Source organism: Corapipo altera, unplaced genomic scaffold, assembly GCF_003945725.1.
Source record: "Corapipo altera isolate COAL_440 unplaced genomic scaffold, ASM394572v1 140b, whole genome shotgun sequence".
Classification (NCBI taxonomy): domain Eukaryota; kingdom Metazoa; phylum Chordata; class Aves; order Passeriformes; family Pipridae; genus Corapipo; species Corapipo altera.
This window is the reverse complement of record NW_020884956.1, coordinates 1,331,563-1,346,037: the sequence shown is the minus strand read 5'-3', so window position 1 is coordinate 1,346,037 and position 14,475 is coordinate 1,331,563. Positions and strand designations below refer to the sequence as shown.

At 40.3% G+C, this 14,475-nt stretch overlaps 1 protein-coding gene across 3 annotated transcripts in view; it reads right to left on the bottom strand.

Moving 5' to 3' along the window:
- Positions 1 to 14,475, bottom strand: part of CDH8 (cadherin 8) — a 154,430-nt gene that overhangs the window by 79,230 nt on the left and 60,725 nt on the right. For all 3 annotated transcript variants that reach the window (XM_027663736.1, XM_027663734.1, XM_027663735.1), the window contains one exon: positions 637 to 756. In XM_027663736.1, coding sequence (XP_027519537.1) covers positions 637 to 756 — 120 coding nt within the window. The remainder of the gene's footprint in view (positions 1 to 636; positions 757 to 14,475) is intronic.

Sequence of the window (14,475 nt, the reverse complement as noted above, 5' to 3'; positions counted from 1 at the left end):
ATTTTAATGGAAACACAAAACATATTCACTAGAATTCCCAAGCTAAACTGTACTTGCTTTAAGTGGAAACACTATAGTCTCATATTGAAAATTACATTATGCTCATTAAATTCCCTGGGCCAAGCCTTAAAATCCCTGATCAGTTATAAGTCACACACAGCTCTTTCTCTGCCTTCAGTTTTGCTTTGGTAACTTCTGGAATTTTACCATCACCCTTATTGTCATTAACCCATATTTTTCCTTTCTCTTGTCAGAGGATCAGACTCTGAGGGAACCCAGGTTAGACCCTGTCACCCCTGGGTGATGCTGACGGACACCCACACTCTCTGATTGCTGCATGGGATACAGGAGAGGCACGGGATGGACACCTGTATAAATACAGTCCTGGAATTGTTTCCACTGGAAAAGACCTTTAAGATCATGGAGTCCAAACACACCCACACTGCCAAGCCCAGCATTAAACCATGTCCCCAAGTGCCACATCCTCACAGCTTTAAACCCCCAGGGATGGTGACTCTGTCACAGGGCTGGGCAGCCCTTTCCACGAAGATAGTTTTCCTATGCCCAACCTAAGCCTCTCCTGGTGCAGCTCAAAGTAATTTCATAACCCAGGGACTCCCATTCCAGGTCACCTACCTGTGTGTGGCTCAATGGAGAAGTAAGGCTGTCCTTCCAGAATGCTATAAACCAGCTTGGCACTATTCCCATACACTGGGTCATCTGCATCCGTAGCTGTTACTTTAGTAACAAAGGTGCCTAAACAGAAAGAATGAACACAATTAATGTTTACACTCACTAGAGATTTGCATATATTTCTCAGAAACTAATGTGAAACAAAAATTCATTTCCTTGTTAGCTGTGCAACAATAGTAAGAAATAAAAACCATCAGTAACCAGTTAAAACGTTACTTGTGGAACAGAGACAAAACATTTTGCCTTCAAGCTGATATATGCCAGCAGCCTGAATTTCTGGGTAAAACAAATACCCTTTTAGTATCTGTATTATTTAAGGTTTCTTTGTAGAATGCATTTAAAGATACCTGATAGATCTGTGTAGACTTCAAGCACTTGCAAAGGAATCATATCAAAGGGATACGAAATAGAAGGTTAATAATAAATATAATATGTTGCATTTAAAACACAATTTCACATTTGAAAGAACCTTGCCAAGTTACAGAGACCACACTGAACAACAATAATAAAAAGGATTCTTTTTTCTTCTCTTGGCTTGCAGCCATGATAATGATTTGATGTGGCCACAGTGACAGAGTTAGGACAACAACTATTGCCTCTGAAATGAGCCTCTGCCACTCAGGGGGTCATTGTCTAGCCAGAGTTATAAATTCCATACTCTGTCAAAAATAAATAGAAAAAAATTAAAGAAAATTGCCCATTTTATTTTTTAAGGCAATGTAGCACTTTCAGTTGCTGTAAGACGCAAAATGGAACGAAATTCAGTTGGTTGCATTAAGGTTGCTGCAGAGACCTTTTTTTTGGCTGAAATAAAAGTATGATTGCATTAATTGGGCTTACAATAAAGGCAATATCTAAAGGCAATATCTACAGGAGGAGAGACAGCAAGAGCAGGAGGGAGGATAAGGGCTGAATTACGATTCTTATGCTCAGAATGGAAAAGAATTACAGCACCCACCCAGATCTGCCCCTTCCTGGATATGCCTCCTGTGCCTTCTCACACTTTGTGTGCTGCTGAATCCAAAGGACAGGTCACTTCAGGACAGGAGCAGGAAAGCAAAGGGGAAGGAGATCCCTTTGGCACATCCTGGCCCCGTGCTCTCTCTCCCTCTTTCCCTGTAGGCACAGAGCTGATACTGCTCCGGGCACTCCTGTGGGTTACAGCACATGCAAATTATTTAGAGGAACCTTTGCACATTTAGATATAATTTGCATATGACCCAGGAGACGCCGTTTCACGCTTTCCCACCTGGCCACTTCCAACATCAGAGTAGGATGTGGGGCTGGTAGGGGTTGGGAAGATGGATAACACCTTGCTTATGGACTGCACGTTCTGCTGGGACTGAAGCTGTGGTAGGTTTGCTGCATGGAAGTAATGGGATAATTCCCAGGGAAGGGAATGTGGGCTGCAGAACTACATCTTACTAGAGAAAAAAAAAAAGCCTATGGTTTGTATTGGTCATTTATTTTTGTGTAAATTTAACCATTCTTAGAGGGGACATTATCAGCAAAGGGAGGCAGGTCAGTTTGCTGTGCAAGTTCCACCACAGCCCCACCTGGCAGGAAAATCCCTCCTCTGCTCAGCAGGGTCCAGAGTAGTCCTGCAGCTGATGCACCCCTTGGAAAAGGAATATTATGCTACTGTCTTTATCTTTGAGAGATGCTTGCTGAACCTGTTCTTGCAAACATGTAAACTGTTCATGTTTTGAACCTTAATTTGGTGTTGAAAGGTGATCTTATACCCAACCTTTAATATAAGTCTTTAACCTGCCACCAGGCTTGAGAAATGGACTTTATCCTCAACATGATGGTTGGTTTGTAGGGAATTAATGTCAGAAATTTGTTGTCCAGCCAACTACAGATGTTGCTGTACACCAAGACACTCACAGACAGTGCCTGAGAGGTTTGAGTGGAAATGATAAAGGGGACAGGTGACACAAATGTAGTCCCCAGCCCTGGGACAAGTACAGCATCCTCTGCCTATAGGTGATACCCTGACTGACCTCCCTCATATATAGGAAAATACAAACAGTAACAGGGAAGCAACCATGGGGCACACCCAGAGGCCACGGCACAGGCTACAGAAAATAAACAAAATAGGGAACAACAGCAAGGAAGTTTGTAGGAAGCTTGAGTGTGGATGTTGCAGGAACAGGGGAACAGAAGGCACTGTCATGGCTTGCCCAGAGCAGTTCCAGAGCAGGAAAAGCTGCAGCTAACAGGATTGTCCCACATATTTAGGCTCTGTTGGCTCACCTTTCCCAAGTCCTACACCAGTTACAAGAGCAGCCCTTTGGTGTTCCCACAGACAGCAATCTCTCAGCCAGGCTGTGCCCCCTCTCTCACCAAATCCAGGCTACAGCCCCAGCACAACATTCCCTGCTGTTCTCAGCTGTGTGGGACACCAGAGAGGAATGTCGGGGGTCAGAGCTTCCTTCAGCTGGATTCAAGCTGAAACAGCAGGAGATGTACCTGTTTCTGTGGCTGCCACCCTAAAACTTTTGGTTTGTAACCTTCAAAGGCAGAAGAGGTTTGTGCAGAACATCCTACACTGGGGCAGGGCTGGAATAAGATAAGGCTCATCACAGAACTCTTACAAATTTTTGTAAGAGTATTTTATCTAGGCTGTTTCATTTTCTTTCCATTATATACTTTATACACAAAGGAAAATAAAGAAGTAAGACTGTTGACTTCTTGGAGATTGTGTTTGATTTGCTTAGCTGGCTCTCATTTCAAAGGCCTTCAGAAATAATTACATTGCTTGTTTAGAAAGATTTGGTATATAATGTCTATTCTTATCTTATTTCACTTGAGAATTTCTGAAGAACTTTTTATAGATATTTATTTCAAGATTCCCAAACTTAAATGGGTCTGCTGATTCTTTGATAAGCGCATTCTTTATCCCAAGTGTTCATTAGATATTAAAGTTGAATACACCCTAATAAAAAGAGGCAATCAGTGCCTAACACTGCTTCAAATCCTGATGCTCAGCTATCAAGATTTTTTTCTTCTGATATAAAATAATTTAATCACTTATTGAGGCCCGAGTTCAACTGAAGTTTATACATATATTAAAAATACACGTGTCATATGTATGCCAGTTTTCCCATTCATTGTTTATACACACAGAAGGTGGGGGGAGTGGCACATATTTCTTTTTCTTTCCCTTACAGGTCACTTGAAATGCAATAATCTCTCCTAATATAACTAATGAAGGGAATGGAAAACTAAAATACTCTCCCTTCTCCTAGAAATCAACTTCTTACCCACCCAGTCTCTGACACTCAGCACTTCATTGCCAACCATCACACACTTCTCAGAAGGTCTCTCAAAGTCAGTAATTTGCTCTCAACGATCTTACTGATGAAAATTGTTTATGAAAGATGTACATGATCATGAAACAGAAATTAAAGAAATTGCTTCCACTATGGAAATTAGTTAAGCTTTGGCATAGTTTAAATTTGATCACCTTTAATTTGATTTTTTTTTTCTTTGTGCCTTGAATCAAATCTTTTGCAGGTGTGAAATATGCCACATTATTCTGTTCACAGTGGCAATAAGTATATTTAGGAGCAAACTGTGTCCCCTCTGCAGCTGCAGGTGATGTTGCTCCATCAGTGGTTCCACTAAGGGTTCAGATGTAGCAACTGATTCCAATCCCACAGGTGACAGAACCCTCTGCACCAAAAGGTTTGGAGAACTGAGAGATTCCTGAGGGGGAAAAATGATGCAGAAAAAGAGGAACTCGCAGCCACCATGCCTGTTATTCAAGCAATCTCACAGCAGAACTCTCCAAGCTTTGGATTATCAATATTTAAGCAGGATTTTACTCCACTGCAGTTATAAACTACACGTACATAAATATTTTTTACATGCGTAATGCGCTTAAAGTTTTAAAGATAAAAATCTTGCGCTGGAAAAGCTGTAAGAATGCAGGGGAGAGCATTTATTACGTAAATGCTCTTGGAAAAACAACATTCTGGGTTCTGCCCAGCAAATAAACAGTGAAGGTTTGTGTTTGTGTTTAATTTTGACTGCATTTGGCTTGTGTTTGTTTCTTTGTCAATGCTACAACAAACTCATTTAGCCAGAGACTATAAATTTGAAATGGTGCCATTTTTACAAGAAAGCCACTATTATAGTCCAAGTCACTGTTGTCCTAATTACAATAATATTGCAGTTTTATATAATCTGGCCCAACAACATAATCACTGTTTCTTTTTTTTTTTCTTTATGTACCTAATGCTGCCTTATGCAAACCAAAACCTTTTTTTTAAATACATGAGGCAAATTCTAAGATGTTTAGGCAAAAAACTTTCTGGTTTTTTTCCTGAGGTGTACTTTTGAAATGCTAATGACCCTTAATTATGGATTTAATCGCCATAAATATGGACTGCAAAGAGATTCAACAGATTTTAATTAATGAACACTTCTACTGTGCTTTAGCCATTAACCAGTGCTGATTGTTTTACTCCATTAGTGTCAGACTTTCTTTTAACAACAGGCCAGCAGTCAGAGACACAATTAACACTAAAAGTATTTTTATACGGCTAGGTAGGAAAGGTTGTGTTTGCTGGCAAACTAAGATTAAAAACCATCATAAAAAAATAAGATGTGTGTGCTCAGCTAGTGCTTTTCTGTTGTTTTGGCTATGTTTTTATGTGCAAGTCAGGGTACACATTCTGCACATTAGTCAGAAAGAAAAATGCATATGCTGCCACAGGGAGTAGGAAAGCAAATTTTTTTTTGGTGTGGCAGTGAAATGCGTGTACTGGGGAAAAAAAAAATCTCCAAAAATCAAACTTGAATGTTCTAGAGGAGGTAATGCATAGTCGGTGCCAGCAATTTACATGAATCCATATTCAATGAAGCAACCATTTTGTTGAAAGATTGTAATGGCTGGTGAAAATAAATAATGTGACCATAATGCAACCTAGTGGGACCATGTTTTCTCATCTTCCCAGGGACTTCTGGGTTGTTTTTTTATTTTCTTTTCTGATGCCCTTTCTGATCTCATTCACTCCTTCTCTCCTAATCTTCCCAAATCTTGACAGGCTGAAATCTCCATTTCATTCAAAGATCTGATTACCAACCTAACAGAGCATTATTTGCATGACAAAGCCCTGCCATTATTTACCAACTCTTTTGTTTTCCTAAGAGGATCACTGTGCTTCCAGCCCCTAGCTGGATTTGGAGTTGGGCTGATAGTAGCCCTGCAGTCAGGGGTGGTCACAACAAGGCATTGTTTGTCTCCAGCAGGTCAGATAAGCATTCTTTCCAAAATGAAGCCTTTTCTTCACTGGCCTTCCTTGCTATAATCTCACAGGTAGCATGACAGTTGTTGTCATGGTAACAAATTTTTATTGAATAAAACTGCAATAATCTCATAAAAACCTGCATAACTTCTTGACATGTAAATTATTACTGCCTCAAAGCTGCAGAAACTTATTCTTATTTGTTTTTCATTGTTTCTGGGTTTTTAAATACAAAACCATAGTTTCAAGCATTATCATCTTCTATTATTCTCTATCAGACCCATTTCTAAACACAGAATCTATGAATTAGAGGTTTCACTAACCAAATAAAGAAAATGTATATGAAATAGGAATCTGTATAACGCACTTTAGAACTTGTTAACATATTCAAATTACACACATAAAATGTCATTGCATAGCTTGGTGTTCATGCAAATAAACACCCGTATATTGTAGGTATGTTGCACGAGTTTTAGGGTTCTTTTGCAGATCATATGTTAATTCATCCCTATCTTCTACACTGTTCTTCAATGTGTTTTTATTATTAATAATAGCTGCTTTATTGCAAAAGCTTTAAGATTCAATACATGGATCAGATCTCACAGCCCAGGAAAGTTCTCTCTGCAAAGACTCCAAGAGTCAAGTGCCAGGAAAGGGAAATGCAGACAGACAACCAAAGAGAGACAAAGAGTTTGTCCTGTGTGGCCAGCTGGACTCAATGATCCTTGTGGATCCTTCCCAGCTTAGGATACTCCCTGATTCTCTGATTCCATGTTGTAAATCACCATGGGAAGGAATGCTGCTGGCACATGGTGCTGTGTCAAGTGTCACATGTGCCCACAGGACATCAGCATCAGGGAAGGGCTTTAAGGCCTGCTTTGAGAACAGCTGACAGAGGTCTCGTGTGAGTTTTTCAGGTCTTCCCACACTTAAAGGAAAGCATGTGAAAAACAGAAAAATATTTGCTCTTTAAGTGTCCAGTGGAGTCCTTTCAGTGACAGAAAATGAATGGAAGTAGAGGTAAAGGGTAGAGATATGGGCCAGAATAGTCCACTAAGGGAAAAATGAGCAACTTGTGCTTGACATGCTGGGAGACAGGAAGGTCAGAATGCATTCTACTGTATCCATGGTAGAAATCCAATATACAGTCATTTCTAGAGGGAGAAATGAGAAAGAAAATTTGTGAGTGCTACAGATGTAATACTGATGTGCTGCTGATGAGAACCATACAAATACACAGATACAAGACTTCACTTAATCTTCTGCCAAGAGAAAAACAACAACAAAAGCTTCCTTGCAATGAGAAATTGTACAAGGAGGAATAGCTCCCCAAGGGAAATAACAGAATCCTCCTCACTGAAGAGTTCACTCTCTTGCATAGGATGCTGGATAATGTATTCTAAGGGAAAACCCTAGAAAGACAGGAAGATTAACTAATAGGGTAATTTGTCTTTCCCAGCTGTAATTTATTTGACTCTAAGTAGTGAAATACTGTGATGCTGTCATGATCTTGTTTATGATGATTAAGGTAAGGAAGAAGGAAAGGAGGGTTATTCATACAACTCAGTTTTAGGCACAACTGGCTAAATTAGATACCTTGCTACACCAGCTTCCTGCTCTACCTAAGAGAGGAAGACAGTTGTCCTCTCATGGGATCCTCCTTTCTTTGAAGACCAGAGAGGAATCCCAATTAAATCAGCCAGTTAATGGGAGTGCCTCAATGACAATAATGACTCCTCTCTTATGTTTGTGCTCAAAATAGGCCACCCCAGTCTCTACCAGCCCTCCAGGAACTTCAGGCATGTAAAGCTGAAACATCACTGCACAGGACAAGTAGAAACCTTGCAAGACTTTTGGGTTTGTTTACATTATTTTCCATATATATATATATATATATATATATATATCTCATAGAATCACAGAATCATTAAGGTTGGAAAAGATCTCCAAGATCATCAAGTCCACCCTGTGCCCAATGCCTACCTTGTCCCACAGCACTCAGTGCCATATCCAGTCCTTCCTTGGACACCTCCAGGGACGGGGACTCCACCACCTCCCTGGGCAACCCCTGCCAAGGCCTGACCACCCTTTCCAGGGAGAAATTCCTCCTGCTGTCCAACCTGACCCTCCCCTGGCACAGCTGAAGGCTGTTTTCTCTTGTAGGCATATATACCTATAAACACCTCTGTGCACTTATGCACTTACCCAAACAGCTGTATACACTTTGTGTAATAAGTTGCAACTGATATAGCTCATATTCAGTCTTTTAAAACTAACATAAAACATTGGAGAGACAAATCACTACTTGCTTATTTTGCCAGTTTGTTTTATATAAGTAGTTGCATGTAAAGTCACTAAAATGCAGAGAAAAAGAGATTTGAGAACCCAGTACTCTATAGACCTATAGGAAATGGTTTGTGCTGCCCTAAAAGAACTGATAATCTAGACCAAACGTTTTAACACCTGAAAAAATTACTTAATGAAGGTATCTGAAAGAATCCAACTGGAGCAACTTGATCTACAATAAATTATAAAGTACCACAGAGGAAAATGCAAGAAACTGCAAGGAAAATAATCTTTTCATACCTTTGATATACTTAGTGAGGTTTATCTCCAGAAGCAGAAGAGGTATCCAAATTGTTTCTTGCAAATGTTCCATATTTCTCAATGCAATTTTTGGAGTAGATAGCTTAGAAAGTTAATGAACTTTTTGAAGACTGTTAATATCATGCAGTACATACACGAGTCAAAACCTCTGGCAACTGAACAACCCACCACACGCAACACAACAATATTTTTGTGGATTGCTCACGTGTCATTTTAAGGATTTTTTTTATCATGTGAGGGAAATGGGGAAAAAAACCCCACATTCTATACAAATGTGTGAGAGCAGAAGTATGAGAGGTGCCTGCTCTGCCTGGGAGAAAGGCACTGTCTGTCCATCCCGTGCCAACAGAGAGAGCTGGCAGGGTGGGCACCACAGGGTCATAATGGGGGCTGGGGAAGGCAGGGCTGGGAAATCTAATCAGCTGCACAGTGTTCAATTTTTTGTGCATAAACTTAATTGTTTTGGAACTGCGAAGCCACCTTTTTATGTGATTTTTTGAAAAAAAAAAAAGTATCTTACCTGAGGAGTATGTAAATTCAGATTTTAGGATGTAGACTCCTCTCTGGCAATTATCCTTGCTGATGTTGCTTGGGTTTACCTTGTGTGGGTCTAACAAGAAAGGACACTGCCTTTTCCATTTTAAGGCTGGCAGTTCTTTTTTGCTACAACTTATGAGATGGTGCCATTAGAGAGCCTGCAGGTATTCCTTTATAAATTCCCCTGGGTGGCTGTTTGTTAGGATTAGTACACTGTCTGGAACATCACAGGCAACAGTAGAAGGGTAAAATATATTTTATGTTTGGCTTAAAGAATTATGTTTTCCTTTCATGCTGTTTTTTTTATCCTCCCTTTATATATCACCCTCTCTATAGAATATTAATTGATATTTGTGAGAGAAGTGGGAAATAGCTACTCTTCAGGACTTTTTGAAAGACTGCTTGTCTCTAATCAATTGACCATTTCATCAGCATTCGTTCTGCAAGGTCCCCAGGTAAAGGCAGTAAAATTGGATGATCACTGTACAGTATATTACCAAGCAGGAGGAAAAAAAAAAGGAACCATAAGTCTTGTTGATTTCAATGAAAGTTTCAGGTTAGGCTCAGGTGTATTGTAAAAAAATATAAATAAATAATAAAGCAGCCCTGGCTGTTTACTGCAGAAATGCTTTCAGTTGTGACTGTCTGCGGTGAGAACAGAGAAGGGCTGGTGTCACCTCCCAGCCAGGACACTCTGCTGGCTTTGTCTGGGGGAGGGAAGCCCACAATGACACCAACTGTAATCCAGGGTGGAAGAGCAGACTCTGAAATATTGTGCCCTCAGGCTGCTGCAGAGTCAACATATGACAGAGCAGAGCCCGTTTGAGCCCCAGGGAAGGGGCACAGTGGAATCTCCAGCACTGAATTCCCGAGGAAGCCCTGTGACAGCAGCTCCAGGGACAACTGCTGGGCTGTATTCAGGGAGGAACATCAAGTGCTGCAGATTCAGTAGCTGAACGAAGACAGAGGTATCAATTTGGGGCAGGTGGGGAATGACCAGTGCCTGAATCACACCCAAATCTCATTTTGCCAAATATCAAGTGTGTCCCTCAAAGAGAGACACCTAACAAAGGTCACCTGAATTAAGAGTTTTAAATGGAATATTGGTCCCCATGCTCTAAAGTCTAGTCTTTGTGTTAACAGAGTGCAAGAAGTCATATTAATACAAGTTTCTGTGCAAATATAACCACACCGAATTTAATTTTCTGACCTAGAAGTTTCTGCCTCAGGGTTAGAGCTTGTCCACTTTTTCTGTGGTTGAAAAAAGTGAGAATATGCTCCAGACCAGTTGTGTGGCATCTCATAGAGCCTTAGTCTGGCAGGAATCTGTGCTGCTCTGCTTGCTCTCATCTGTCAGTTTTCCACTTAGGCATCATCCCCTGGCAAGCAAATGGGCTCATGCCACAAGCCAAGATGTTTGGAAAAAATGAGATGGCACACTTTCAACCCCTACCACTGTTTGAAACACCTTTTTTTCTTCAAAATTTGAAATTCAGCAAAATGGTGAAAAATCCACACGAAGAGGAGATTTAAACTTGTAAGCAAAAGAGAATGTATCAGAACCCTGAGTCAGACTTAATTTCACACAGTCACAGAACACAATGATGTGTTTGATATGTACAAATGGAAGCAACCCCAAAGGATTTCAGAAGCAGAATGTCTGCAACAAGAACAAGATGTTTGTGGCTATGAGGCAGGAATCATCTGGGAAAAAAACAGTAGGACTAGAGAAGCCTGTACCTAAAACTGCCAAAGTTTTCTCTGCTCTGCCATCATGTGATCAACACAAGCTGTGTGTGTCTGTCTGTCTGTCCTCGTCCTTGAAACAGGAACATCATAGGAAGATGTGTTCCTCTGGATGGAACTCCACAGGGAACTGTGACTCCAAGTCTGATGTAAGAGGATTTTTCCTTTGGAGTTTATCTTCACTAGGTGTCATCTGCACAACTTCCTTCGTGCAAAAGGAATGCTTGTGTGCAAAAACTGGAAAATCTGTGACAAATTGCTGCCATGGAATGGAGAGAAAGACAGGCAGCATTTGTGTAAGGAACCAGCACACATCAATAGCTCCATACTTTGTACAGGTAGGGTAGGACTTGCTTCTAAGAACCAGGCAGTGCCTTCAGAACCTGAACATTCAAGTACCTGCTGCCACTGGTATGAACTCTTTTGGGCAATCCCACTGATTTTGGCAGTTTTGTGCTGTCAGTCAACCAGCACACTCAGGATTATACAGGTGGGCACAACTTAAGGGTCAGCTTATAAAGACCAATATTGATTTCATCCATGGCCCTCAAGCTCACAGCGATCATCTAAGATCATTAATGATCATTTAAGAACAATGTAGAAAGATAATGACATTTTTAATCAGACCCCATGAGAAAGGAAAAGTACAAATATAACAGTACATACTCAGAAGTACATTTTTTCAAGGCTCAGGAGCAAGTCAGATTAGGGAGCAGACATATTGAATATGTTGACATGTTGAATATATCCTTCCCAGTTCCTCAAGGTTCTGTATGATGATTTTAAACCCATACGTGCTCACTAAATAAATCTCTCACGTTAAATGCTCAACAGTACCACAGCTAGGGAATGTGATTATGCACAAGATGAACAAGTAGAGGAACAAGACAACATGAAAATATACTTGTTTTTTAACAGCTGTTACATTATTGCCATATTTTACAACATCTGCTGTTTTTTTCCCTTAGCTTTTGCACTGCCTTTGCATTTACCCTTTGGGCTAATTTGTAGTTGACCCCAGTAATGCAGTCATTTTACTCCACAATTTTGTCACAAACTATCATTGATTTAACAGTCATGCTCAGTGCCTTAAAAATCAATGAATACACAGGAAAAAAACCCCAGTAAGACAGTGTGGTTGATCTTGATAACATTTCAGGTCAGGTTTTTATCACAACTTTCTAATTTGTCAAGTTATTTTATCACTATTCATATCAGACGTGGAACGCTGATTTCATGTGCAGCAGATTTTGCCCTTTTGCAAACGATTTGTGACTGGGAGAGAACTGATATCTTTGGGAGAAGTGGAAAACAAAGCTGCACTGTGTACAGCGTGCTCCTACTACACCTGGCTATGCTAAAGAGCTCTGCTTTTGAGAAAAAGTATAAAAATGGTACAATTTCTTATCTGCAGTGGTGCAATCAAGGGCAAACCTCGATTCAAAGGAAAACACTCCTGAGTAGATGTGCTTGTGCCAACACTGAAAATTGATATTCTGACTCAACTAAAAGCCATTTTCTCATTGCCAGTAAAGACCTTTTCCCCCTAGTAAGTAGTTTTCATGGAAGCATTTAAGGACAAAAATATTATTGTTCTAAGCTTTTTCACATGGTTATTATTTTACAGTGTTAAAGGCAAGAGCATTTTTAGACCAATAATAGACTGAATTCCACTGCATGCATTTTAAGATGGGTTTTCTTATGACTGCCAGGAGAATCCTTAATATTTGGAGATTATTAAAGTTTGTCTGTTTACCTTAATTCAGGCAAACTATGAGAGAATTCTCTTCCCTTATGTCTTTTGTTCTTTTTCCATCTGTGTCCTTTTTTTATTTCACCAACACGTTTGTCACTCTGGTTCCGTCGTCTCCTGTCTTTCAACATGACACTCGCTGTCTAAACACTCCTGGCTCCGCTAAGAAGGAAATCAGGAAATTTCACTCCTCATCTCTCTCCTGAAAAAAAAAGGATCCTGAAACTAAACTGTTGGGAGACAATATCCACTTTGGCTGCCATTACCACCTCTGCAGCGTGTTTTGGGGAACTCATGAGTCTGTGTGTGGCTGAGCAGGTAATACAGAAACAGAACATACTCAGGGAGGGCGTGGTTTTATCTTTTTTTTTCCTCTTTTCTTTCTTTTTCTTTTTTCTTCAATTAGTTACAGGACTAGTTCCAATTACCCTTGTGGATCTTCTAAGTTTGCTCATTCATTTACATAATATTCTGTCTGTCTTCTTTGCAGGCATAGATACAGAGCTCACAGAAAAATGGGGAGAAAAAAAAAGAGTCATGGCATTCTTCCTTCCAGAAGCTTAGATAGATCTTTTTTTTTTTTTTTAAGGTTTTAACTGGGTTTTTAACCCAGTGTGGCCTTTTACATTTAAAAGTGATTAAACAAGGTTTACAGACAAATTAATTTATTTCCTATTTGTGAAATGCAATACTGTCACAATTAAGTGATTCCACAGATTTCACTTTTTGTTCTTTAATTCCTTAAGATACTTACTATCAGAATTAAGAGATTAAAGTGCACAGTTTCAGCAAAGAACATATTCTCCATATACACTATTAGCTTTCACAAGCAAATTCATCTTTTTTGGTGTTGGGGAACAAGGCTTACCATGGTAGATTATGTAGGAATTACATTAAAAAAAAAATCACAAAGACAAAATAAGGGAAAATTCAATTTAGTTCTCAAAATTTGGTGGGTTTGTTGTGTTTTGTTTTTTTTTTTTTTTCTAGAATGTGCAGCTCTCTTTCCTCAAAGAGAGAAATAAATTATTTCAAAATAACTCCGAGCCCAGTGACGCGGTGCAGCACTCGGTGCGTGTGTGGGTGTGTGTGCTGTGAAGGCAGCTGAAAAGTGAGCATCATTCCCACCACAGATAACACAGGGTAATACTAATCATCTTTGCTCCCAGCAGTGGCAGGAAAGCCATGCAAATCCTTTTGTTTTAGCAGGGAAGCAGGATTTTCCAGAGATCACCGAAACACAGAGTGACACTCAACCAGGGCAGATGGTGGCTGTGCCTGTGTGCTGATCTCAGCACTGATCTCACCCACGGCCACACACACACCTCTACACATCACACATGGAATGCTGGCACAGACACTGAGGTGAATCATAGAATTATGGAATGGTTTGGGTTGGGAGAGACCTTAAAGACCATCCAGTCCCACCCCCTGCCATGGGCAGGGACACCTTCCACCAGCCCAGGTTGCTCCAAGCCCCGTCCAACCTGGCCTTGGACACTTCCAGGGATCCAGGGGCAGCCACAGCTTCTCTGGGCAACCTGTGCCAGGGCCTCACCACCCTCACAGACAAGAATTTCTTCACAATATCCAATCTAAACCTACTCTCCATCAGTTTGAACCCAGTTTTCACATCCCCACAGTGTATCGTTTGTGTTCTTTTGCATACTTATGCAAAAATACCACTGACTTTCATCAATACACCTCTCCCAGCAAGGAACATAAGACTGGATCTAACATAACCATTAGAAAACCTGCATTGTGTTAGAGCCTCAGCTCTGTGGCACAGAACAATGGAAGGTTATTGCCTTCATCTGTATGTTAGAAATTGCTTTCCACAGACATCCAAAAATAAAATGCCTTGTACTGCATCCTCATTACATA